The sequence below is a fragment of the Zonotrichia albicollis genome, chromosome 17 (assembly GCF_047830755.1).
Source record: "Zonotrichia albicollis isolate bZonAlb1 chromosome 17, bZonAlb1.hap1, whole genome shotgun sequence".
NCBI lineage: Eukaryota > Metazoa > Chordata > Aves > Passeriformes > Passerellidae > Zonotrichia > Zonotrichia albicollis.
This window is the reverse complement of record NC_133835.1, coordinates 12,138,519-12,166,369: the sequence shown is the minus strand read 5'-3', so window position 1 is coordinate 12,166,369 and position 27,851 is coordinate 12,138,519. Positions and strand designations below refer to the sequence as shown.

Sequence of the window (27,851 nt, the reverse complement as noted above, 5' to 3'; positions counted from 1 at the left end):
CTTTAATTATGGATCTCAGCCAAAAGAACAAGCCTACAGAGCAAGAAGAAAATTTATTCCAGAATCTAAGACTATCAAACATTTCACCAACAGTATTTCTTCATACTTTACAAAGCATTTCACCATTGCTTAACTCTTAAAAAAGAAGATCAGTGCACAGTGAATATTGCTACCAATGACAAACTGTGGCTTTGTTTACTAAAAAAAAAAAAATCCACATCAACTACATACCTGGATTTGCAATTGCATTCCCAAAGAAATGTAAATGAGGTACACTGGCCCTGAGGTCTGTACCTGCACTGCAGTCCTGGGACAGGGCTGCCAATGTGCTGGGGAGAATTAGGAGTTGCTAATATTCTTCAGCACTCTCACTGTACCTTTAACCAGAATGAATCCTTCTGTGGGCTTTTAAAAATTTTGTTAATCTAACATAAAACAATTGTATAAAAAATAATTGAATTCTATTGCAAAGCGGTTTGAAACATGTCTTTCTTTTCTCCTAGATTTCACAGGCCATAGAAATTTTCTTCTGAGAAGAATCTGTCTTTACCTTTTGATATTGCTGCTGAGCACACATCAGGGAACCCTGAAGCCTTTCCCTGAGGTTCAGTGCAGGCTCCCTGGACGTTGATGTGACAGAAGGACTCTGCAGCCCTTGGGGACAGACGCCAGCCCCGAGCTCGAGGCAGAAGAGCCTGGCCTGAGGAGTGGGACAAGCTGCTGAAAGGACTGAAGTGAAGCTGCTTGGAAGAGCCTCCTCCTCTCCTTTCCCAGCTGGGTGGAACTGGTGTGCAGGCTGCCTTGGCAAAGGAGATGTTGTGCATGTACAGGCTTTACCATTCCAAGGCCTCTGACATAAATGGACGTGACGCTCTGTCATCCAGTATTACGTTGACAAGACATTTTGAACTTACCACAATTAGTTTGTAAAACACCTAAGTTCATGTTCTAAAAACTAATTTAATGTATTATAATTTCATTCTTTTTTATATACTGTCTAACAGAATCACAGCTGCAAGCATTTTTGATTCCTGTTACTTTTGTTCTTTAATTAAATGACTACTTATTGCAGGAAATGAACATGTTTCCTAAAGCTCTTTTTTTCCCAGGGATAATTGGGAAGAGATTATAATTATTATGCACCAAACCATTTGACTTCTTCATCAACACAGGGCCTGCAAAAGGATGATCTCAACTAAGGTTTTCCATCTGGTGGAATAGCATAAACTGGTTGTCACTGCACCAGTTGAGGCTCTGACACTCTAAAAATGACAATTTGCTTCACTGTTATTCCAAATTACTAAACTGGACAACCAGAGGCAGAAATATAACAATGTACTTTGATGTTTAGCAAACAAATGGTTTTAATGCTTTCTTGACAGTAAGAAGAAAAAAGTTACTAAATGCTAATAACAAAGCAAATAGAACTGGTTGAGAAAAATGTAAAGCCAGACATTTCAGTAATTCCTGACATGGAGAAGCACCTGAGGATTTACTCAATGCTACTAAAAAACAATTGTGAGAAAAATAACACATTGATAGCTGGGAATCACATGTGGAGAGACAGGAAAAAATGGTGAATCCACTCACAAGACTGAAGTGCTGCCATTCTAGGGAGTCATGAAATGTTAAAAACTTGAAAAAGGCATTCTTGGTCCTGTAGCTTCATTGAGATGATCTCCATGAAGTGTGACAATAATAAAATGCAGTTTGTCAAAGTGCTTGTATAGACTACTAGTGACTTGCTGTGAGGTGGGGAAGAGCCCCACAGAGTGAGAGCTCTGTCCCAGCTGGGGATGGAACCTCAGGAACTGGAGCTGCTCCTGGACAAAGTGGCAGGAGGGAAGGTAAGGACACCCAGTGCCACACAGGGTCTGTGTCAGTGCACTGGGACAGGGAACCCAGCACTCCTGGGAGAGCTGGTGTCAACATTTAATGTTTGTCTCACTTGACTGAGCTGAATGACCCCATCACTTGATCCAAAGATGTGTTTTTTCCTCTTTATTGTAATTTTTGAACTTGCTGGCTTTTCACAGAAATGTGTAACATCATAACTAGCCTTTTAACATACATCTATAATTTTATTATTAATAATACAGGAGTAATTAACAAGGAAACAGTGATAGTCCAGGTGCAATATACAAAAAGGCTAAAGAGAAAGGAGAGCAACCTTTCTTCAGCAGAAGAAGCATTTTCAGTTTGAGATGAGCCACTGTTAACTACAAACTAAACTTGGCTGATAACCCATGTACAGTATGTCCTGTTCAGCAGGGATGCACACTTCCACTGCCAAGAAATATTATACAAAACACATTGAAATTATGTTGAAAAACATAATAAAATTATAGCAAGTTTAACTTAGAGCAGGTTTAAATGCCAAACAGTGCCCCTGAGCTGTGTCACTGCTGCACCTGAGGCCTGGGCTGGCTCTGAGGGGCTCCATCCTCTCCATGCTCCTGGGGGGGCCTAGGCTGTGACAGCTCCAGAGGCACCGAGCCCTCAGCACTGCCTGCTCTGGGGAGCTGCCCTGGATTCCTGAATTTGGGCCCATTCTGCTCAGGGGGGCTGCTCTTCCTCCCAGTGGGAAAGGGAAACAGGCCTGCAGTGCACAACTCCTGTCCATAACTAAAAACAAGTTTAGTTTTTAGTTATTATTTTTCCCACGTGGCCTCATTGTAAGAAAGAATTTGGGCCTTGCAGCAAGTGCACTTTTAAACCTTGTACAGTTCAGAGACAAGTTCTGTTTCATTCAGATGAAATTCAATCAGAGCAGTGGAAAGAAAAGTTTAACATCTCAAGGAGTCCATCTAGTGGAGATCACAGTGAGCACAGGCCCAAAAAACCCCAAACCACACAAAAACCAGAAGCTCAGAAAACATTTGTACACTGATGTAAATGGGATGAGTGAACCAAATAATTTACTGGAAATTTCAGTGTAATTATTTCCAGAGAGACAAAACAGCCTTGTGGCTTTAAAATTCTTACCCAAAATATTTGCACAGCAGCTTTATCTGATTTCTTACTGATTTAAAGCAAAATAACAATGATAATGAGTAAAAAACCCAACAGACAGCATCTGTTTTTCTTGTTTAATAGAACTATTTGCAATACAGTTCCAACAGAAGTGTTGAGAGTGTTCTCTCAGAAAATCCTGCTGAAGTCTAACACCACAGACAAACAGGACTGAAATCAAACCAGGTGGTTTGGTCCCTAAATAATTCCTGGCTTGTATTCTGGATCAAAACATTGATTCAAAGTGAAATTCAAAGTGATTTCTCTGCAAGTCAGTTAAGTAACCTATAAAAATTGTTAAAGAAGTATTTAGAAGTAGCATTTGCTAAAAATAAAATGGCATATTACATTTTAGCAGACTCAGTAAAATAATTCCAAATCTCACAGTTGAGTGGGTAAGTTCTTATCCACACAGATTTCAATATTATTAAGGAAAATATGCTTTCATTACAGTAGTGTCTTTGAGTGTGACAAAAAAAAGAAAAAGTTACCATGTTTTCCATTACAAAAGTGTTTATATTCACCTTGAATTTCAGGAAAGAATCTGAAAAATCACTTCAAAATTCTGCCTTTGATTGAAACAAGGTCTGCAATCCCCTGCGAACGTTACACAGCTCCTCTTCTTGCTGTACAAAAAAAAATTACATTTATCACTTTTATTACACTGTATTTACCAGATGCTTTTGAAAAAAGGCAGATTTTATTCCATGTATTGCAATCCTGGTGCACTGTACATGCTGCTTAGTCTATCAAAGATGAACTTTTCAGCATTAGGACAGAACTAAACAAGTCCATTCACATCTCCCTGTGGCTCCCATCCCTCAGGTAAGGTTTTAAATAAAGTCAGTGGCATTTGCATTCTGATTAACTTTTATTTTTGACAGGGGACTAGAAATCAAAATTTTAGTAATTTAGTGTTCAAACTGCAAAAAAAAAAAAAAAAAAAGAAAAGAGGACAAGATAAATTTATTTACCATTTCTTTTAGAAATTTCTCTTGGAGTCCTTTTATGTCTTCTTTCAGCAGATGCATCTACAAAAAGACACTGAATGCATCTCCTCTGCTCACAACTGCCACCACATTTTCAAGCAAACAGTGATTTCCCTAAATGTGTCATAAGCAAGAGTTGCAGATGCACCTGCCTATGGAAAAGGATGTTTTCAATTTTTTCTTTCTTGGATGAATAACACCAGTAAACAAAGTCACAGAATCCAGAATAAATCCTGAGAACTGCACACACCTTGCATGGATGAAATCCAGGCACAAACACTGAATATTGTGAAATTAAGGGACATTTTGATGGCAAAAGCTAAAAAAATTATTATGTATCATTAATATAATGCTGAGGATAAAATCTTCAGGGAAAAAAGTCAATATTGGTATCTGTGGGTGCAACTGAGGAATTATTTCAATAAGCAAAAGAGAAGTTCACCATACCTCTGAGGTAAAAACATTTTCTTCACAGTCAACAGAATGGTAGATATTCTTTTCAAATGAAGTTTTAAGAATCTGAATTCTAAAGAAATAAAGGCAGTTTAAACAGCTTTGCTACATAAGAACTTCCTACAATGAGCACAAACACATCCCATTGTTGGGAGTCTATTTGCATTTAAAGCATGGATAAATATCCCCATCATTGTTACTGCTGGAACAGTCCCTCAGCTAGGTGGAGAAATTTAACTGGAGAATAATTACATGAACATTTTAATCTCATTTTCTCATCAACCATCTCTCTTTTATAGAAGGACTTGCAGAGAGAAGAGAAGTTGTGCCAACCTCCCTTAAGTGAACAGAACAGAAATCTCAGGATTAGTGAACCCTACTGACCTCTGCTGCTCATTTTTCATGTACATACTAAAAGTGTGGGAATGCTTTTTCCAAAAGGTCTGGAAAGAAAAATATTGAGAGATATTAATCAATGGGAAGTGATTTTCCAAACTAAAAGTCATTAATTTCTAATATGAACGAAATGACAACCACAGGCTGAACACAGAAGGGGCAGGAGTTACACAGCCCCCACAGGAGCTGGAAACACCCAGCCCATTGAAGCACTTGTAGTTTATTGTAGGAGGAAAAACACACAGGAGTTCATGCAGGAAAATACAGAGTGACCTTGGCATCCCAAGAGCATCTCTGACACCCCAAAGGCATTATTTGAAATTTGACCCAACTAGAAGCAAAAAGGTACAAGCTTAGAAAATTAACATTAATAATATTAAAGATTATATTAATCATCTACAGATTCCAAAGAATTCCCTTTTACCCACATTCAAACAACTAAAATACAAACCGAGAATTCTTTTTCCATGATTTTCAGGGACTGAGAGTCCTTTTCAAACTTCTCAAGCTCCTCAGTGAGAGTAAAATGAAATTTGTCCAGCTGCCTGATCCTACCAAAACAAACCAGGTTATTTGCAGAAGGCATTCACTGCACTTTTTAAGGATGTTGTACCAGAATTCTGCCATTACTGACCTGCATTCATGGAGTTGGTAACTCATGGTGGCCAAATGTTGATGGGCAGCTCTCAGTGTTTGCTTATTAAAATTGTCCATTTTCCTGGAGCGGTTCTAAGAAGGTGTTTTAACATCAAATTCAGATTATTTGCACTTTAGAAAAAAAACCCCAAACTGTAATATTCAGTGCTGTAACTACTTCATATCACAACAAACCCCCTTTAAAACTGTGATGGTGTGGTGCAAGCCAAGTGTCACCCATGTGCTCATGTACTCCCCCAGAGATGCACGGGAAGGGCCTTGCCTCAATTTTCTTGGCAAGTTCCTTCTGGAGCTGCTGACAGATGCTGATGGCTGAGCAATCAGGCTTCCAGAATTCTGCATCCAAACCAGACAGGTCATTTGCAGATTGAGTGGAGACACTTTCAGACACTGAAGAGAACAAAAAAAAAAGTCAAATTCAGTATTATAAAGTCCCCAGTCTGAAGTTAGGACAGCTTTTGTTCTAAATAAAGTAATATCATCAATTAGAATCTGGTTCTATTTGCATATCAATTTTCTGACTTTTCCTATGGATCCAGTCTCTAAATATTTAGCATTTTTTATTCTTTGCTTTAACATGTAAAATGCCTTTTATGGGTATTCCATTTCCTTGTTAAAACTTGAATTTGTCACATTATTTTAAAACTTGGCACTGTCAGTCCATGACCTACCTCTGCAAGTAGCAGCATCATCTGTTTTAAATAATTTTTTGGGCTGTAAACTAATTCTTCTCCTTCCTTTCTTTTCCTCCTCTTTGCTGGTTTCTGCCTCATCAGAGCTGCCCTCTGTGGCACTGGGGTAAGTTCGTTTGTGCAATGTTGGTAGGCTTGGTCCTACAATAAACATGGAAACAAAGCTGAATTTTAGTATTATTTACCACAATGAGATGGGAGGATAAACAAGATTTTATTGACATTGGATGCAAACTCTAGGAGGATGTATCTTGGCTTTAAAACATGAGAATTGGATAGAAATTAATAACCATTACATTTATAGAGGGCTGTTCAACTGAACTCTGACTGATGAGCAAGTCTGGGATTTTTTCTGATAAACCCATTATCCCCAGAGTAGCAGCAGGAGCACCTCTAACTTTTTATCTGGAGCACAACTAACTTTTTACTAAAGCTGCATTTTGGAGCCTGATTTTTAAGGTTTTTTGGTGATAATTAAAACAACACAGAAAATGAGAAAAAGAGTAAGAAATTGAATAGCACTGAAAATATATAAACTATAAGAAGATTTAAAAACTTTGACCATATTTTTATGCCAAATAAAATATTTTTCTCAACCCTTATGGAGACACATAGGAAGTCTTTTTCTTTAAATTAAATGTCTGTACCTGACTCATTCATGGGGCAATAAGGTTCTCTAACCCAAGACTGTACTGTACTCCTGCTGGAAGCAGACAATGGGGATGGTGCTACACAATCCTAAAAGAAAAGTCATTGATTTATTTATTAGCTTCAAAGTTAAATTGCTTTTAGAAGTGTCCATCACAGACTCACATTTATGTTGTGAAAAATAATTTATTTTTTATTAGAAATCACTAAGAAAATATTGACTCCCTGTTATATTTTTTTACATATGTATTGTAACTGATCTTGTTGGGCAATAATTCTTTCTCTGTATCCAGATGATAAACAATTATCTAATTGATCTCCAATATTTAAAAATTAACTATTAGCAGGTCCCAAAACCTGTGTTAAATTCTGAGATGCATTTCCCCTAAACCTCAGCACGTGGAGAGGAGATGACAGAGATGCAAAGCTGCAGCTCCATTCTGGAGAGCCAGGAATGCACTCACTCACCTCTTTACTTTTAGGGAGAGGTTTGGTGGCATCCTGGAGCTTGCCTTTAGCAGAAATGTCTGAAAAGCAAGACTGGGGACTGGAATCCTCACTGTTATTCCCTGTTTCCAGCACAGCTCCCTTTGTGTGTTTTCCACTGTCAGCTTTATATGCTGTTAAGCTGAGCTGCACATTGAGGGAAAAAAAATCATTATTGAAAGGAGATGTCCCTTAAACATCATCATTGTAAGCTGATAAAGCAAAAAGCTGCAGTTCTCTTCTGAAGAGCAAAGAACTCAGGAACATACCTCTTCCTTATTCTTGGGGATAGGCTTAGTGATATCCTGAAGCTTTCCTTTAACAGAAAATGTGTCTGAAATGTGACAGTGGAAACTTGAATCTTCATTATTATTACAGATTTCTGCTGCAGCTCCCTTGGAGTTTTTGCCACTGCCAGTTTTATATGTGGTTAAGCTGAGCTGCACATGAACAAAAAAACCCAAGCATTATTGAGAGAAGAAGTAAAAACCAGTTGGCAGGCAAATGGAACAATTTCAGTTAAAACAACTCGAGAGAAAGGGTAATGCTCTTACCAACGATGCTTCAGCTGAGAAAACTGGTGAGAAGCTTTTCCTCCCAAATGCCAACTTTGCTGTCTCAGGGGATTCAGTTACAGCCAGGCTTTGCATACTCTTGTTTTGTGGACAGAAATTACTGGGAGAGGATCCTTTCTCAGAGTTCAGCATTTCCCTGTCTCCTGGTGACGACTCCTGCAGACCAAGGGACCTCTCACTGGAGCTGGGCTCTGGGCTGGCACCTCCTGACACCCTCTCAGCACCTGGGGACAATTCCTGCACTGTCAGCACCACAGGGGGACTTGCACAGGGGCAGCAAACCCCACACTGCTCCTGCTCCAGCCCTGGCAATTTCCAAGTCTCAGATGTGTGGGATTTGGCACAGGCCTTGCCACCCTTCCCCTTTCTGCCTCTGTTTCAGCAGTACCAGATTTATTCTAACACTGACATAATGTGTTTCTGTATTACCCTGATATCAAAGAACTGCACCAACCTACAGATGTGTTAGTGACATCTAATACAATTCCCTAAATTCTGTGCAACAACTGGAATTCTGGGATATCTCATTTTAAAAGCACAAAATAAATGTTAAGATGTCGCAGACATTTTTTCATAGAAATCTTTTCTTTCACATTTGTCCATCTTCTGGGAAGCAGAGCCCCAGAAGAAGAATGTAAACAATTGTTATCAGGAGCAGGTGTCCCTGTGATTGGCTCATCTTCCATGGGTACCATTGGGTACCATGGGTACCATTAAAGGCCAATCACAGGAGCAGCTCAGGGACAGATTCCCTGCACACAGAACTTTGTTATTCATTCCTTCTATTCTATTCTTAGCTGAGCAGCTCTCTGCAACTTCTCCTCTTTTTCTTTTTAGTATAGTTATAATATATTACATATTTTATATGAATAAATCAAGCCTTCTGATCAAGGAACAAGATTCTCGTCCTTCTCTCACCACAGTGGCCATCAAAGGTCACTGTAATATTTCCTCACCGGAGCTGCCGGGGGTAGGTGAGTGAGGCGGCCCTGCAAGGAGAAGAAATCTCCTGGCCCTGTTTCTTTCACTCCTTTGCAGATTCTGTAACAAATTTGCCCTAAAACCCAGGTGGGGACAAAGAGAAGACGTTCCTTGTCACAGACATTTTTTCATAGAAATCCTTTCTTTCACATTTGTGCATCTTCTGGGAAGCAGAGCCCCAGAAGAAGAATGAAATGTAGCAGTGTCCCTGTGATTGGCTCATCTTCCATGTGTACCATTAAAGGCCAATCCCAGGAGCAGCTCAGGGACAGATTCCCTGCACACAGAACTTTGTTATTCATTCCTTCTATTCTATTCTTAGCTGAGCTGCTCTCTGCAACTTCTCTTCTTTTTCTTTTTAGTATAGTTATAATGTATTACATATCTTATATGAATAAATCAAGCCTTCTGATCAAGAAACAAGATTCTCGTCCTTCTCTCACCACAGTGACCGTCTAATGATTTAAATATAATAAAGTAAAATGAAAACAGGAAAATAAGAGAGAGGAACAAAACCTAAGAAACACAAGCAATTACACAAAACAATTCCTTACCACCACTGACCTCAGTGCAGCCCCAAGCAGCAACAGGTCCCTTCCAACCACCCCCCACCCCAGTTCATGTACTGAGCAGGGCCTTCTGTGGTGTGGAATATCCCTTTGACCAGCTGGGGTCAGCTGTCCTGACCATGCCCTCCCACAGCTTCTTGTGGAGCCTCTCACTGGCAGAGCATGGAGCACTGAAAAGTCTTTGCTGTTGGGCAAACACAACTTAGCAAGAACTAAAACATTACGGTGTAATCAACATTATTCTCATACCAATTTAAAACAGAGCATTGTGCCAGGTACAAGGATGAAAATAAATTAAATAATATAATTTAATAATATTAAATGGTACTGCTGTGATAACCCTCAATTCACCTCCACCTCTTGTTTCAGTGCTGCTGGGAAGGAGCAGTGAAAGCACCTACATCTCATTGTCTCCAGGGAGGCAGGGCTGTCAGCTGAGGGCATCTCCAGCTGCCTCTGCCCTGCAGAGCTCCTGCACTCAGCCAGGGCTCTCTGCACAGAGCTCTCCACTCTCTTGGGCTCCACAGGCACAGCCTGCAGCACCTTTGGCTGCTTGGATTCCTTGCTTGGCCCACTCAGGTGCTTCTATCAAAATACAAAAGTTAAATAAACATCTTTGTAACCACAGTGTCCATGAAAGCTGATAAGGAGAGATAGAGATTTGTTATCTATTAACATTGATCAAGCAGAAGGATCATCATTAAATCCAGAAGCAGATCAGGTTTTCCAACGTTAATAAACTCAGAATTTCTTTAACTCAACACAAATTTCTATTCTTATGAACTACCTAACTACTGGAGGCAATCACTGATGTTTCAGGATTTAAAGAATAAAGTTTATAAACCTTTCCATATATATAGTTAGTTATAGACTAACTATATATATGGACAAGTTATGCTAAAACAATGAAAATGTTTCAGCAACAAGTGTTCCTTCACTAAAAATCCATTTGGATATTCAGGAAATGTACTGACACAGCATTACCAGCAAGATTTGGCTCACTGAACCCTCCCAATTTAAGGACATTTTCAAAATATTGTCACAGAATACAGCACACAGTAGTTCTTTGCAGCAGAATAAATCTCATAAATAGAAACCAAAATTTGTTATGACTAAGAAGATTATTCAGGACTGATTTTCTAAGCAGCTCAATACTCATCATTAACAAAGGGGCAATATTAAAGAATATTAAATTAACTTCAATTTGCTTATGTTGGGCACTTAAAATTCAAGAGTACCAAGTACAAAGCAGAGCACAGTTTACTTTGAAAAACATGGCAGGAATGGATTTTTAATAATCAAGTGGAACTGCACACCTGAATTTTGGATTTCTCCTCCCTGGAGGTGCATGTTGGAATCCTTTCTTCAGTCTCAGACTCAGAACTGGAAGGCTCTTTGTAATTTTTTGTTGCTGCTGCTCTTCGAGGGAGTTTTTCTCTGGTGGATTTTACCATCATTTCATCCAGTTTTGAATTCTGGGGTTTACATTTGTTTATCTTTGGAAGAATAAAATCATCTTCAGTTAACAAGAATGATTAATACATACATAAGATAAAATGGCAGATCACTTGGTTTGATTACTTGAAATGAAATTTGATTACTTGAAATTAAAAAGCTTTTTACCAAAGCTCAGAGAATCCAACCAGTCCACTAAAACCAGCACCCAATGTAGAAAATCATTCTACCTCACTCCTGACTGAAAAACCAGCTAAATATTATATGAAAAGAATACAGTACTTGAAAAAATAAACTGTATTTAACAAGTGATCTGGGAGAAACGTCACATATTTATGAAAAATTATTTTAAAACAGTTGCTGGGGGGAAGTAAGAGATTTTAAATCCATATTAAAATTCTAGGTACAAATTCACGTTTACCTTTTTCTTATTTGCATTTTTGCCTTTAGCTTTTTCCATTTGGAAAGCAGGTTCCAAGGATTTTTTTGCTGCTACAATACAAGAAGATTGAAAAATCAGGAAAATACTCAAATGTTTGACATTAGTTTCAGCTGTAAAATAACAAAATCACTTTCATGCCCACAAATTGACTGATTCAGTAACTGCTTTCAGCCCATTATTTTGAAAAAGACATTTTTTAAGTTGACAATAACTTGTACCATCATTCCACAGTTTTCCACATTAAAGTACAGAATTTATGTAAATTGATCTTTATAAATTATTAGAACTAACTTGGAAATTCTTTATGCTTGGCAACAAGACAACAAAAATACATGACATTTGCAACACAGCACATACCATGCTGTGCACTTTGTAGCTATGGACCAATTACTGCAGCATTCTTCAGAAATATGAAAAAAATTTCTTACTTTTGTCTGTGGTCATTGGTTTCCCTGGTTTTTTACTTCTACTGTAATCAATTATCTGGGCTTTAGGTTTCCTCTTGGATTCCTGCAGCCAGCTAATCTCTGTCTTGCTGTCATCCCCTCTGTTTTCTGTGTCTGAGTCACTGAAGAGATGCTTCTTGTCTCGATTGTTTCTGGTCTACAAAACCCAAAAAAAGTTCTTAAGTTATTAATTTTTATACACAGCCTGCTTACATAACTGGGATTTAAAGGCAGGAGGACAAGCTGTGCTGATCCATAAAAATCTGAGCCTTACCTTCTTTCCTGCCTTCCCTTCTGTGCTGGATTTATTGATGGCTGTGCTCCTTAATCAGAGAAATAAAACTCATCTTTAAACAACACATTTAAAAATAGTTGTTCTAAAGCTTTTTACTATTCCCATGATATCTGGATTAAGGATTTTAACAAAGGCATCTACTTTTGTTTCCACATTATTTTGGGATTCCCTGTTCACCTTCAACCCTAAAGGTTGTTTTTGTTTCCCAATTATCAGTAGGAGCACACAGCAACAACAAAGCCCTTTGCAGGAGGATCATTAACCAAAAACCATCTCAATCTATTCAGCACTTTCTCTCCCTGCAGCATTCCATGAGGAGAACTATTTCCTTCATGGAACACATCCTTTCCTTTTTATCACCTTCCCAAAGGGCCACAGCCTAGAACACAGCAATGTTTATTGCTTCAAAACCAACAGAGCCAAGATATTCTTGTCAGGCAGCACTGCCTGGAATGTTGTGACTGCCTGCTGCAGAGTGCAGGCTGTTCCAGGAGAATCAGCAACCAAAACAGAACATCCTACCCTCTCCTGTTTGCCTCTGTAGCAACACTCAGCTCAGGCACACGCAATTCTTGGCTCTAAAAATGCAAATAGAGAAGAAACAAAGGAAGATTTTCAATGGTTACAAAATTTGTACAAAATTAAGCAGGCCACCAGCCAGTAAATGCTAAGGAGGCTTTTATCCTTAGTTATTACACTCAGTAATTAAGGGTCATTAATTTCTATCTTATAGAATTTATTTAATAGAGCTGACAGTTAAAACCAGTACAACTGACTGAAGCTATCTCAGAGCAATACAAGAGCTCCCACCCACCTGCTTCACAACCTTCCCCAATTCACTGAGCCACAAGCAGCAAAACTCCCTTTTATCATCATTAGATTTTCTTTTTGCTAAAATATCTGCACAAAGATGTCTTTAAAATGAAGATTAGAAAGATGCCAATAACATTTTCAGGATAATTTAAAATAATGATACTCCTAACACACTGTTTAATTCTTAATTCAGGAAAAACATCATCACAGCCTGAAGTGGCCAGAATCTGAAGTCAGAGCATATTGTTCAATATTTGAGAATTCTGGAGGTATTTACAAGACAAACTTTCTCCCCCACTCAGTTTACTGATATAATTTGAATTTTCAGATCTTAATTATACTTTCAGTACAACATTTGACTGATTTCCTTTCTGTTCTATTCATAACATAAATTTTAGTTATTTCTTACTCCAAGCTTGATTGTAGGCTCATTAAACCCGCTGATGTTGAAGTTGTAGACATCATCCCTGTCAAACAGGCAGAGATCAATTTTGTGACTGAATTAATGAAAAGTTCACAGAATCAGGTGTGGGTAATCAGAAACTGTGTTTGAAACTGTTGTAACTACTTACAGATCATGACCAGCAGTTATATTAAGAAAAGAAGCAGATTTTAGGGTCCTGTCCTGAACTTCTTCCTATCCATAAAAGAGAAGTTAGCTCCTCTGTCAAATCTGGACTGTGCTTCATAGACACTGTCATCTCAAAAAGCAACTTCTTTAGTTCATTATGAAGATAATCAGGTTGATTAGCAACAGTTCAATATGGCAAAACAAATCTGCAGCCAACAGATCATTAATATTGAATGGTATTTATGAACTTTCCCTTTACACCTATTGACTTCCACCATGTATTTACATATTAAAAACAATTCCAAAAAAAGCACAAATGTGTTACCTTGGAGAACCTGGATTTGTTTAAGAGTGTCCTAAAAATAAAGATACATTTTGTTAAATGCTAATTAGAATATATGCATTAGAACACTGCCTATATAAAAAAAAAACTCATCAAACCCAGTAAATTTATTCATGCATTTAAATACAACATCAATGAAAAGATGGATTAAAAGAGCCCAGCTCCTTTCATTTATCAGCATTCATGGCTACATCACAGGGACAGCCAGAGGCACACAAAAACTCAGCACAAAAGGAAATATTTCACATTGTACCTGTTAAAGCCCAGGGAATCTCTTGCTTTGCTCTTCTCCTCACTCTTGTCTCTGTATCTGTCACTGATTTTACTGATCAGTGATTTGGCTGCATCTGCCATTTCTTTAGACTTTGGTTTCTATGAAAACAGTTTAACACTCAACATTCAACAGAAGAACAAAGCTGCAAACAGAACTTCAGGTTCTTAAGAACCCCCTAAACTTCATGAAATGCCTCTTAACGGATTAAATTATGTTAATTTGAGAACCATTTTCCCTTGCATGACAGAAAACCCACCAGTTTTGAATCACTGAAAATGGGACAATTCTCTTTAATGCAAGTGAAAGAAACAAAGGTAAAAACTCACTGTCTTTGGCTGTTTTGGGTTTGCAGTCTCTTTTCTGAGGAGAGCATCAGGGTCCTCTTGTGCAAGGTCAGAATGGAAAGATGTGTCACACACTCTGGCTGAAAGAAATGTTTTTAACCATGGTTCAGTGGTAGTTTCAGTATTTTTCCCTCCTTTATTTAACAGTTTGTGTTCCAAATGATCAACACTGACTCCTCCACTGAGGATGGGATCAATTTAATTTTCTTGGTTCTGTTTTTTTTTCATTTGTTTATATGGAGAGGTACTTCAAAAAGCTGAATAAATGCTTTTTGTGTCACAGCTCTTTCACTACCAATAGTAATAAAGGAAAAAACAATCATTATTGCAAGTTCATTTCTCTGACTCTATTTTTGAGAGTAGCAGTTGGCAAAGTGTGACCATCACCTGGATGGGATGCACGTGCCAGGGACAGATTTGCCTTTTGCTTGTCCCCAGCTGTTCCATTCTTCTCAGGAAGAGGGAATGTTCTTTTTTTCCACGTTTCAGTTTTATCAAAAGAAGTCTCCAAAAGACCAGGCAGCCTAACAAAGACAACACCATCCTACTGTCAGAACTTGAGTCTTAATTATAATAAAAGTGTATCATAAATAGGAAAATGATTCAATCTTAGAGATGGCAAAGCATTTTACATTGCAACAAAATATCAATTCTGGTGATGATTGAAAATCCTCCCTTCAAAGTGACTGACAACAATGACTTGGAATTTTTTTCCAGTACTTACAAAGGTTTGTGGCTTCTCCCAACTGGCTGAGAATCAGGAACAATATCTAACACTTCATCTAAATGAGACATTAATTTGGTGTCAATTATTATGGCAAAAGAAAAAATTAAAACAATTTTAAAAGGACTGCCAGTGCTTGTAAAATTACTTGCCTAAAGCTTTCTTTTCTGTGGCCTCTGGCACCATTTTTATGACTGCTTCAGAACGGATTTGCTACAGTGGAATGACACCCAAAAGGAAATATTAGTGCAGGACCATAGGCAGTACAACATCATAAATTTGTGCTTTCTCTAATCAAACACAATTTTCTTGTTCTCATTTCATGGAAGTGCTGTTCCAGTACCTTCCATGTATTTCTGCCTCATTCCTGGTATCTGACTTCCTAATCTGGGCTGTTTCACAGAATTCATTGTCTGCTGTGCATCTCTGCCCGTTCTGGGAAGCACAGTAAGTAACACTGCTACTCAGAGCCCATAAAAGCCAAAGAAATGCTCTAAACAAAACATTCTGTACATGACAGCCCTTTTCAAAGCATGGCTGTATCAAAAAATGCTTCAGAGTCCCATAGTCTGGGGCTTGACCTGAATCTGAGCAAGGCAGACATTTACAACATTTGTGTATTTTTGCTTTATAGCAGTGAAAGCCTGACCAAAAATGTACTAAAAAAATCAATGCTTTAAATGCTGCAAGCTGAAGACATGAACATTTCACAAGCACAGCTGAGTGTATTCTCTGTTTTAGGGCTATTTCACTACTGCATAGCAAATCAGAAGTTATTGCATGCACATTTCTCCTATTATACACAAAGGAAGAACTGAGGTTCCAGAAAAAAGCAAGATAATTCTGGGCTTAGGACTGATGAGTGAATGCAAATTGGGCCTAATTTTGTTAGAGTTCAGTCTGACTTTAAACATGTCAAACCTGAATTTCAGAGGGCAAGGAAATATAATGCAATCATGTAAAACATACTGTTTTCTAAAAGTGACTTGCTACCTGTAAAACTTTAGCCCTTTAAAATATGAATTAGGAACAAATTTGAATAGAAATGAATGTTATTCTAAGAAAAGGACTTAGCTACAGAGGACATGCATACTGCAGGAGGCTCCTCATAGAAACTCTTTGTTCTGCTCTCATTTATTGTTCCATTGTCAGACCTGTTAGCAGAGCTGGTCATTTCCAAAGGCAATTTATACCTCCCTTTAAAAGGAGTGGCTGAAACAAAACAGAGACGTGGTAGAACTCCATCAGTTCTCCCATTACAAAAGGAAATGTTCTGCCCACTATCCCAGCAATTCCACAAACTCCAACAAAAGCTGATTAGTTTTGATACCAGCCCCTTCTGGACCTTTAATAATTCCATTGATTCCAACTCTGCTATGGGGAGATTAAGAGCTCAATGACTGTGGATGTCTGGAGGCAGAAGCAAAGCTTGTTACAGGCTGGATCTGCTACAAACCAGTTGGTTTCTATTTAAAGACTTCAGTGTAATTTTTTGTATATTTTTACTGAGCTCTCAGCTGGTTCCTGACAGCAGCAGAAGTTCCAGGTGACCCTGGGCAGTTCCCCCTGTCTGGGCACCAGCAGCAAGTGCCCCTTAAACATTTCAAGTTTTAAAATCTGCTCAGGAGATTTTCTCTCTCTCCTTTTCATTTCCAGCTGTGCCAAGGATCACAGTTCATGCCTGAGTTTCAAAGACCATTCACAGTGTATTTTTACCCTGAAAGCACTTGCAAACTTACATGTGCTGATAAAAAAAGAGGAACTCCTTGTGGACACACTTGCAGTTCTAGGAACTTGCATAGATGCTTCAGACACTTTCCTTTTCCGGGATGGAGTTACCTTGAGGAGCAGAAAGAACTTGACCATAACACACTGATTTAAGGATGACAGCACAAGAATTCAGAATATTTATTGCCAGGAGCCTCTTGTCCATTTTTGGAGTGTCAATTGTTGCTGCTGCAGGCATCAGGGCAATGTGATTTTTATGCAATGTGATTTTTATGCAATGTGATTTTTATGCAGTTGTATTTCAACAAAATATTTTTAAATTGAGATTTGTGGTTTTTGTTTTCTAAATTAATTCAATGAAGTATGGGCAAATCCTGTTCCTTGTTCACCAAGGGATTCCCTGGAGATTCTAAAAGCTCCAAACTAAGGAGAAATTGGTTTCTGAACACCCAGCACTGCCCCAGGAAGACACAGTGACTGTTTCAGTTTGTAGCCCCTCTCCAGCAGGGCTACATCCTTGAGGCCAAACTTCACTTTTCCATCCTGGGACATCTGAGCAAATCCTCAGAAACTTCTCTTTAAAGAGAACTCTCAGAGCATTGTGGTCTAAAGGTCATTAACAATTCCTTTTTATTTCTGTTACTGGAGTTTCAAAATACCAACAAATTTTTTTCTAGCTTAGTGTCAAGCCATAAGAAAAACAATCAAATTTTTATTACAGTACTGACTATATTCCAACTGTCAAATAAGGTGTTTAGACTATTAAATACTACAAATATTTAAACTGACATGCATTTTCTCCCTACTCCTCTTTTTTTGACAACCCTGCTTACCTTGGAGGAATCACCTTGGAGTTTTTCTTGACTGTTACTTTTACTCTGATTCCTCAAATTTCCAGGAGATTGCTGAGCTTTGTATTTACTGAGTTTCTCCTTCTCCTCTCCAGACTTTTCTTTGAATCCTGGTGACACCTGACTTTCTGGTACCATTACCTATAGGGTATTTTAATTTCTTTTAATTTGTATACAATATTTGGATTTCATAATGTTTTATTTTTATACAAACACACATAGCATCTTCTTTACCCCAAGTAACACATCCCCCACTGGAGATTCTAAAAAATTCAGAGGTTACAGACTTTTAGTTTGAAAAACTTCCAACTTAATTACTATTTTTGTTACAAGGATGAGTTTTCAAATAACAATGCACATAAAAGAACTTGCCCTGTGCATATTTGTCTGTTTTATTCTATGATTTGGATATTAATATCTCCCCAAAACCACAATACATACATACTAGACACCAGTTGCCTGGCTTTAGACTTATCTGTGCTTGTTAATATTTTAAAGTCCTTGTTTTTTAATGTTTATAAATGATGAATAATCAGACTAATTAAACAACCCCAAGAAACCATCTCAGCCCACTGAGGCAGAATACCTGTGATCCACTTTCATCAAACACAATGTGGACACTTGTTTTGACTACTGATGTGGACTGCTTCTTGCTGAAATCCTGCAAAGGGAATTGTCAAAACAGACACTCTGCTCTTTTTTTAAACAAGAAACAAAATATTTAAGTGAGAGATCATAAGTGTCTGAAATCAGACTGTACAAATTCACAGCAGTTTCACCCTCAGGAGTTCCTCAGTCAGAGCTCAGGACAGAGCAGTTTGTTAGAAGGAGTAAGGTGAGGCTTGCTGGAATGTTTTACTAAATGAGTAAATTCAAGAGTGTTAATTGCACTGCAAAACAAGACAGCTCATGAATCATTTCTGGAAGGATTTGTAAGCAACCAGGCTGCATTTCTGGAAAATTTAAAATTAAATATGCACAATTTGACGTTAAGGTGGTGTGTTCTCTTTCCAGCCTGGAAATTTTTGTTGCAATTCATTTTCAATGTTGGAATGAAAGAAGCATTTCAGTGCTGAGTCCAGCACTGCTGAGCTCTAACCCCTGTCCCCAAGTGCCACATCCCTGTGTGTCTCAAATAACCCCAGGGATGGGAACTCCACCCCTGCTCTGGCAGCCTGGGCCAGGCCTGGACAAATTTTTTTTCTTTTTTTCTTTTCCAGTGGAAAGATTTTCCCAAAATCCAACCAAAGCCTCCCCTGGTGCAACTTGAGGTCATTTCCCCTTGTCCTTATTAAGCATCTTTCCCAAAGCTCAGCACATGATGAGTTCTGTAGCAGTGATGTTCAGAGAAACTCTTGGTAGGGAGAGGTTCCAATAATCCCAGCTGGAAATTTTAAATGGCAATGAGACATCGAGTTTGAATCAATTTAAAACTATTGAAAAAGGTGTTTAAATCTTACCTTGCATTTATGAAATCCATAAATCTTTATGGTCACATCTTTGATTTCCAAGATAGAATCAAAAGAGAAAAGGAATTTCTCTCCTTCAAGAGCGCCCACACTCATTGGGCTTTTTAGATCTATTGTTAATAATTTCTTTGAATTGTTTTCTGAACAAAAACAAAATTTGAAAAGCAGCTTCATTTCAATTAAACAGCATCTTATACAATCTTTGTCAACACATGACACATTCTTCAGTTCAGGTACTAAAATTAATATTTTATTTAATTCCCTCTAATCTACAATAATTTTATTAGCAAAAAAATTCTAATGTTTGTATTTTAGAAATACCCATTCTGTATATTATTAAACAGATTTTTCTTTGAAGGTTACTATAGCTGCAGACAAATGACAGATATTTACTGTTCTAACAAGTACAAAAGGAATATTGTTACCTGCCATTGCTTTATGCCCAGTTTGGTATTGAAATAACTCTAAGACATAATTATTAAATTGTTTTCCTAAAATCACACCAGCATACCCAAAGTGCAGAAGTGACTGCAGTACAGTTTTGTCCCTGATAAAAACAGCTCCTACAATATTTTAAGTGAGAATTCTGCTTTGCTAGAGTGAAGTCAGTATTTAAGGTCAATCAAATTGAAATGAGATTGAAAATCCAAGTTAGAATACAATGAAAGGTCCCATTTTTGAGTTCAAATACCTTCCAGGCTGTACATGTTGACATCTTCTTCTTGTATAATGACTGTTTCCCACTGCTGGTCCTTATATGGAAAACACATTTATTATGTATTATTATCACAATTAAAAGAAATTATATTCTATCACAATTAAAAGAATGTGGATTTGCTGCCTTGGGAGAAGCCAGAGGGAGACAAAACTCAGCTTACTGCATCCTCTGCTGCCACATAGAAGGAAATGCTCCTGCTGCCAATGTTGAAATCAACCCAAAACTCTTCCAGGTTTTCATCTGATGGTATCTGGAGCTAAAACAAAAAGAATAAGATAAAACAGCAAGAGCAGAGAGCACTGATTACTACCAGCTAAGAAGTCTCATGTTGGTCTGAACCCTTGACAAACTTTCAGTCCATGCCTATTTTATACTTCTGAAAAAAGGTAATTTTCTTATTTTTATCTCTATTTTTTCTTAACTAGAAGGCAGAAAACCTTACCTCATACTCATCAAGAGCTGCTGATAAACATGGGAATGTAAAAACCCTGTAAGAAAAGGATATTTTTTCAAGTATTCTGTAATGCTGTAAATAAATTTTGCAGATCTGAACAAGTGATTTTTACCCCAAGGTTGTAACATGAAATTTAATCACAACATAAAATCCTAAAAAAAAAAATCAGTTTTACCTTCTTTTGTCTCCAAGCATGCCATTCACCTGGTTGAGAAATTTTCTGCAATCCTATTAAAAACACAGAAATTTCTTAAAGAATTGTAAGATGGAAATTTCCCTCCCTGGCAATGTTTTTCATGTGACTTACTGTCTCAAACTCGGAGTCTTTAATTCCTTTAAATGCAGTGGACACGAATTCCATGGGGAACCACTGGGAGGCCAGAGCTCTCCTTTGCCTCTCTGACACCATCCTGCACAGAGCCTCTGTGATGGCCACTTGTGTGTCATAGTCTGCAGCACAAGGAATTCACACAGCAGCACATTCAATAACCACTGAGGTGGGAGATGTTAGCAGGAAATTGGGGTAAGCAGTGCTGAACATAACCTAGATTCCAGCAGATGCAAACATGCAACCCAGAAAGGGTAATTCGAAAAAGAAAAGTTATTCCTCAAAATTTTTCAAACTTTCCACCACTGTCAGAGCCACCCCAGGTGTTGAAACAAGAGAGAGGAATTTTCAAGTTTCATCTCTCTGAGTTGGGGAATTGCTGGATGCCAAAGTGATCCCTGAGGGAAGTTCCAGTACTGCTACCCATGGCCACAGCTCCCAGCCTCAAAGATTGACTTGTTTATCATTTTTCCTATTTGAAAACTTTGATTCTAGAAAATCAAAAATTTCCATGAGTTTTCCATACACTGAACAGACAGAAACATTCCAGTTGCAGACTGTTTTTATGCAGTATTTATATTTTTCAGGTAACCTTAACCATAACATTCTGCAGCTTCCAAATGCCTTTAGTTTCTTAATGGGTCTGCAGCTAATTTTTAAGCTCAATACTAAATTAAGTCCCATGCTCACCTCCAGAATCCAAAATTGTCCTCCCCATTTCACTCCTGCCAAACAAAGGGACATTTCATCAAAATGTGACAGCAACACAAAGCCAAATAATAAATTTATCATAAACTTTCAAAGTATGAGAAAACCCCCAGATTCCATGGAACTGTTAAGAGTTCCAAGGGGTAAATACCTCAGGGAGCACTGCCTGGGACCTGAATCACCTGACAGATACAATTTTGACTCTATTGGCTTTTCTGAAGTGCTGTAAAATGATTTCCAGTGCAAACAGCCCAAGCTTCCAGTGACTGACCCACTGTGCTGCCAGCACATCCTTACAAACAGCAGTTTAATTACTGTGTGACAAGTGGGATGGGGAGAAGCCTGATTCAGACTGGGAAAGAGGAAAATTCAGGCTTCTGATGGGGAATAACCCATGAGAACACCAGTCCCCAGCCACCACCACTGAGAGCTCACAGCAAGAGCAGAAGTTGAGTTAAACAGGGACCAATCTGCACAACAGCACAGTAAAATCCCCCTCCCAACCCTGCAAATGATGGAATGCTATAAAAACACACTGAAGGTCATTTACATGACAAGCAACATCTCCTTTGTAGAAAGAATATTTTTCTTGGAATCTTGAGGGATGTGGTCAAGCAATAAATTCAGTTTTTTTATTACCTAAGAAGAGTGGAAAAAAGGGAATATAAAGTAAGTTTGTTAAACTGAGTTATTCTTATTTTGAGCCCTTGTAATGTATTTCATACCACTGAAGAAAGCTTAAGTAACTGCAAAACAAGAAAAGACAACAAATTTTACATTTATCATGCTAAAACAACCTCAATTTCAATAAACTACTTTAGTTTCAATGGGAACAGTAGTTGTTCAACAGTTGTTCCTTATTTGCAGGTTTAAATAAAGAAAAATCTTCCAAAGCCAGAATTGTGTCTAAAGTTGATTGCTGAGCTCAAGTGTACCTTAAATTAGCTATTAAATATAAGTGTACCTTAAATTTTAAATTAAAAAAACATTTTCCTTTGGGGATGTAGCATTTACAAAAGACTTTTTTGTCATTTCCCTTTCTTTAGAGGGAAAACCCCTGACAACATGAGGTTACCAAAACAAACAGGAGAAATTTGGAGGTACTGGAAGGAATGCAAATTTCCTGCAGGTGACTAAAGAATTTACAACCAACAGCCTCAATCCTATTTCTAGCACTTGCAAAGCTCATTTTTTCCTTATGCTTTTCTACAGCTTCCTCACCAGAACTTTAATATCACTGGTTTGGAATTTACTCTTAAAAAAAAACAAACCCCAAAAACCAAACAAAAAGGCCCAAAACCACAGGTCAGTAATCTGAAATACTCCAACATATAAACAACAAACATTGCCAGAAAAACATGATACAATGCTTCTGATCCTAGAGCACTACAATATTCTCTTTTTTGTTAAAGAATTGTCTCCACAAAGTCTAACACACTAACTTGCTAAACTGCTGCTTAGAAAGAAGGATGTTTACCTCCTGCTGAACATAAATATTAATTCTTGCATCAGTAATGAGGGAACATGTTCTCAGAAGGAAGTTTTCTAGTATTTGCATTTTACCTAACAGGAAAGAAAGAAATTTAAGAGTTGTCAAGAGTCTGTTAAGATGTCCCTCATAAACATTTGGGAAAGGATTCATTTTCATTTAGAAATTAAATACAGTGTGTCTGTCTTTTTATAAAGGATTGCATATTGTATATATACATTTTATATGGATATATATATTTTATATATATAATATATACAATATATATACTAATATATAATATTATATATATAATATATATAATATTATATAATATTATATAATATATAATATATAATATATAATATATATACAATATATATATATATTGTATATGCATATATATATTTTATATTGTATATATATATACAATATATATACAATATATATTGTATATATAAATACATATTGTATATATACATTTTATATGTAAAACAGAATAGTTATTTCAATTTATAATAAGCATGTTTCTACTCCTGTGTATCACTGTGTAATTCCCCTGGGTAGGAGATTTATTAATTTTCTACATTGAATTGGTCAATTCCATAACTCAGCTCTCTGAGACACAACTCAGGTGCTGGAATTTGTCTCCCCAGGGCCAAGGAAATGAATTTTTCACTTTGTTCATGACACCAAAGAGTCTGCAGGGCCTTTCCCCCAGTGCCACACTGAAAGGGAAGGGCAGGGTGACACAAGGACAAGGCCAATCAGGAAGGATCAGTGGGCTGTGCTCAACTGGGACAGGACCTTAGAAACAATTTCTTTTAGGAATAACTCAGGTAATTTGTCATCTCTGGAACTTATTGAGCTTTTTTATTACTGACAGCAGAAAGCTACAAGGAAATGTGTCCATAGAGAAACCCCAAACTAAAGGTGATGCCACAGGAATGAGAAAAGTGGTCCTATGTGTGTCCTGAAAAAGATATTTTAAACTCTCACTTCTGGTTTTTAGCTCACCTTCAGGTCTGCTATCACACACAACCTGCAATAAAAAAAACAAACCAAATCATTTTGATAAAGAAAATATTGCAGCATTTAAAAAACACAGGAAAAATGTACCCAAAGGAAGTAATTTAAAAGTATTTAAGATTTTGAAATAATTTTGTCAATAACAAAGAATCTAAGAGATGATCCCTACTAACAAGTGTGTTTTTCCCAAAATTATATTTCAGTTAAATTTACTGAAATTATTTCACCAATGACAACAATTTTTATGAAGAGAGCTCACAGATCTTATATACTGGATTAGCATCCCAATAATGGGTGTAATCAGAATTTAATAAAGGTTAATTTTTTTTTGTTAATTCAGTATTTAGTGTTATTGGTTTTTTTTTAATTTCATGATGCCAGCCAAGAACAGAAATTAGTATGACTACAGCAAACTGTTTAACCAAAATGACTTATAATCTATTTCAGAAGTCATTGTAATGTTAACTTGAGGAAGATATTAAATAGAAACATATTTAAAGTCCTTTTACTGCTAAACCAGTAACAATTACTTTGACAAATTTTATTATCAATGTATTTTTACCAGCAATGTGATGAAGAAATCCTCAGCCAGAGTTGTAATCATTTCATTCTTTTCATTTCCTCTGAGGACCAAAATTCCTTTTAACTTTTCAAACCAATTGACCATGTAAAGGGAAAACAAAGGCAAATCTATTTTAATAGCCTGCAACAGGACAATGGTTTGTATTGTACTTCAGTAAAACCATACAAACTCTAAATTGATTAAAACAACAACAGCAGCCCCACTCTGCTGAGCAGATGTTTGAAATCCTTCACTCAGGCCTAACAAAATTGGGTGATTTTAAGGACTTTTTAAACACAAAAATTGGAGATCTACTTTGGCACCTGCCTCCACAGACAAAGCAGCTGAAAATTGACAACGGCTGAATGGAAGTGTGTTGTTTGATGAATGCAAGCATAAAGTTATCACCCTGGTTTTGTTTGTTATTAAATTCTGTTTATTGTTTTGGGCCCTTGTAAAGCAACAGGCTTCAGTAACTGCAAAACAAGAAAAGACAACCAGTTCTACACGACTTTAAATGGTACTTATGTTACTAAAACAATTTCAATAAATTTCAATTTCAATAAATTACATGAGTTTCAATGGGAACAGTATTTGTTCAACAGTTGTTTCTAATTTGCAGGTTTATTATTATTATTATTATTATTAATATATTGTTTATTCATTATTTGTTTATTATTAAAGCAGTCGAGAAGGCAATTGAGGAACTCTCATCTGATTTTGCCATTAATTTTCTCCAGTGAAATCTCTGGGGAAAGCAGAAAGGAAGTGGGGTCTGGGGTTCAGTTTTTGCTGAGTAACAAATTATTAATGCATCTAACATATAGGTTAAAATAATAATTAGAAAATCACTAAAATCTTTTGAAAGAGCAGGTACAAAATCACTGCTGTGGGAATTAACAAAAAAAATAATTTAAATGGCACCAGGAAAATCTAATTCCCAAGTCAAAAGCAATATAACAAAGCTCATGAAAATACATAATCTTGTTTCAGTTGCTGTAAGCATATCTAAATTAATTATATACTGCATGATTTGCAAAACCCTCACTGGGATAGAGCAGCATCCCTTTAGAGGGGGTTACATGACAAAAAGTGTTTAAATATGAACAATTTTTGTTGCAAAGTTATGGGAATCTCTTAATTCTGACTCAATCAAGGACCAAATCAAACCCTGAGCTGCTCAGCACTGGAGCACTGCTCATGCATTTATTCCTGTTTATATATTTATATTTATATTTATATTTATTTATATATATAATATTTATTGAGGAGTTCACAGATGCTTTATGGTTTTACTTATCCTTCCAACAAGGCCATGTTTCATCATTGCTGTGAGTCCATCTTCTCCTGCTATGCTCATTTTCTTCCCACATTTCTGAATAGCATTTAGTAAAGTAGAAACGCTTTTGACTTCTTGTTTGTCAAGTGCCTGAAATCAAAATTACAACATGAGCTTTAGTCTGAAGTCCCACAAGAACGTGTATTTAATTAAATTGATGCCTTTTTTGTTCTCAAAAGCCACCTTAACTGCAGCTTGAAGGAGAGATTTCATTCATAAAATTTCTTTTTGGTTCTTAAATCAACTGCTGATGTCAATCAAGACAAATGAAAAAAATCTTTTCCACCCTCTTCCAAAGATGGTGTAGATGATTTTGATGCAATGATTACATTACCCAACACAGAAGCTTATCCAATTTGTTGACAAAGTTTTTGCTGCATTTGTGAGAGACATTTTCACATTCTTCCGTGGCCAGAAATTGTTCTAAGGATTGGAAATCTTTTTTTCCTGCAGCTTCATCAATTAACTTTTCAAGCTGTAAGCAATAACCAAAGCAACTGCATTACTGTATGCTTAACACTGATATAACACATGTAATTAACACAGATTTGATGCAAGTTTTACACAATCACCTGCTGCACTTGAAGCAAATATTCTGAATCACAAAATAATTAAGCATTAAACCTTAAGTGCAGAGCACCCTATCTAATATGCTTATCTTGCAAATACTTATGCACTGAGATTCTAATTATTTGCTTTAACAGGTTTTAGTTTCCTCATATTACATCTAAATTCCTACAGAAGTGTTTGTTGTATCAATGCCCCTTACTTGGTATATTCAGTATTTTACACTTCTTAGTTACCTTATCCATTTTACCCCTTTATTCTTTCTAAATTTCTTTCAATTACAACTGGATTTCAACATTTTGATCTTAAGTATCCCCTAAGTTGATTAACCTCTGTTGAATGCATATGATTTATTTTCATCAGCAGCAATTCCCAGCTCCTCCTGCTTTCCACCCCGCTATGTCAAAAGAAAATTTCTTCCTACCACACTAAAGACTTTCCTTACAATCAAATGTTAGTAATTAAAACAATCAATAATCATATCCTGCTCCATCAGCACATACCTGCATCTCACTCCTGGCTGGCATTTTTGCAATTCACCAACTCAGCTGCCTAAAAGGGAACAATCATCACACTTTAAAAAAGTTTTGCAAACACGTTGCGAATCAGTAAAAACACATTACGAACTCCAAAGTTTGTCAGTGTATATGTGCTATATAAATGCTGTTTAAACAGCTGGGGATGTAAGGAAACTTTGTTGCATGGATAAACAATTGTTTAAAGCAAGGAATGCTCAGTTTCACGGCTGGAGGCACAGAGGGGCCTGAGAGGACCCTCAGGATTGCCCAGCAAGGACAGAGCACAAAAGGTCAGGGCCAGGTTATTCAGCACAGGCGAGTCCACAGCAAAACTGCATAGAGGCCTGGCCATAAAATAGTGAATTAAATCATTGAACACAAATACAATAAATGACACAAAAAGACTTCTAGATTATACATACAGCGACAGACTCCAAAGTGATTGTCACCAGATAAAAGCAGTATCTGGGTAACAGAGGTTTCTGAAAATAGTGTATCAATACTCAAGGGCAGGAAAAATAATTGTTTTGTGGGACATTTAAGAAAACCAACGAATCTGTTCGCGCTTTGTATGAATTATTTTAGACCAACCAAACCATGTGCAGTCAATACTGCAGCTTTGGTCTCCCCGTCCCAGACATTATACAGTCAAAACAAATAATGATTAAAGATAGGGAACTGGGACACAGCCTAGCTACTCCTGCAGTAAATAACACAGAAATAACAAAACCGGGTGATTTTTAGTTACTTTTTCCAACACAAGAACACAGGGGGCTCCTCTGAGGCCCGTGCTGGCAGCTCTCAGCTCTGCTGTCTCCGGCCCGCTCCCACAGCCCTGAGGAGAAATCCCAATTCCCTTCTCCACCCTCCAGGCCCCGCTACCCGCCCCGGCCGGACCCGGCCTCACCGCCCGCCCTCAGCGCGGGCCGCGCCCCGCGGGCCCCGCC

At 37.3% G+C, this 27,851-nt stretch overlaps 2 protein-coding genes across 4 annotated transcripts in view; one reads left to right on the top strand and one right to left on the bottom strand.

The window, feature by feature from the left end:
- PHACTR3 (phosphatase and actin regulator 3) overlaps positions 1–1,080 on the top strand; it is a 98,699-nt gene extending 97,619 nt beyond the window's left edge. For all 3 annotated transcript variants that reach the window (XM_074553747.1, XM_074553748.1, XM_005489059.4), the window contains exon 13: positions 504–1,080. In XM_074553747.1, the coding sequence (XP_074409848.1) occupies positions 504–519 (16 nt within the window). In that variant the 3' untranslated portion in view covers positions 520–1,080. The remainder of the gene's footprint in view (positions 1–503) is intronic.
- Positions 1,081–1,112: 32 nt separating this feature from the next.
- SYCP2 (synaptonemal complex protein 2) lies at positions 1,113–27,818 on the bottom strand. Its single transcript, XM_074553746.1, has 45 exons — positions 27,653–27,818; positions 26,890–26,938; positions 26,154–26,294; positions 25,781–25,909; positions 24,481–24,585; positions 23,907–23,931; positions 22,899–22,984; positions 21,972–22,060; positions 21,404–21,438; positions 20,693–20,835; positions 20,561–20,613; positions 20,374–20,419; positions 20,092–20,187; positions 19,905–19,965; positions 19,205–19,353; positions 18,331–18,405; positions 17,727–17,885; positions 16,905–17,004; positions 16,259–16,377; positions 15,318–15,378; positions 15,166–15,223; positions 14,829–14,965; positions 14,424–14,521; positions 14,077–14,195; positions 13,806–13,836; positions 13,482–13,546; positions 13,319–13,376; positions 12,619–12,674; positions 12,076–12,124; positions 11,784–11,958; positions 11,335–11,405; positions 10,775–10,954; positions 9,860–10,043; positions 7,888–8,132; positions 7,603–7,773; positions 7,316–7,480; positions 6,847–6,937; positions 6,179–6,340; positions 5,770–5,897; positions 5,485–5,579; positions 5,302–5,401; positions 4,839–4,897; positions 4,449–4,527; positions 3,987–4,043; positions 1,113–3,638 (listed from the first exon to the last, which is right to left on the bottom strand). The coding sequence occupies exons 2-45, from the start codon at positions 26,911–26,913 to the stop codon at positions 3,570–3,572; spliced, it is 4,398 nt and encodes a 1,465-aa protein (XP_074409847.1). The 5' UTR covers positions 26,914–26,938; positions 27,653–27,818; the 3' UTR covers positions 1,113–3,569.
- Positions 27,819–27,851: the final 33 nt, after the last annotated feature.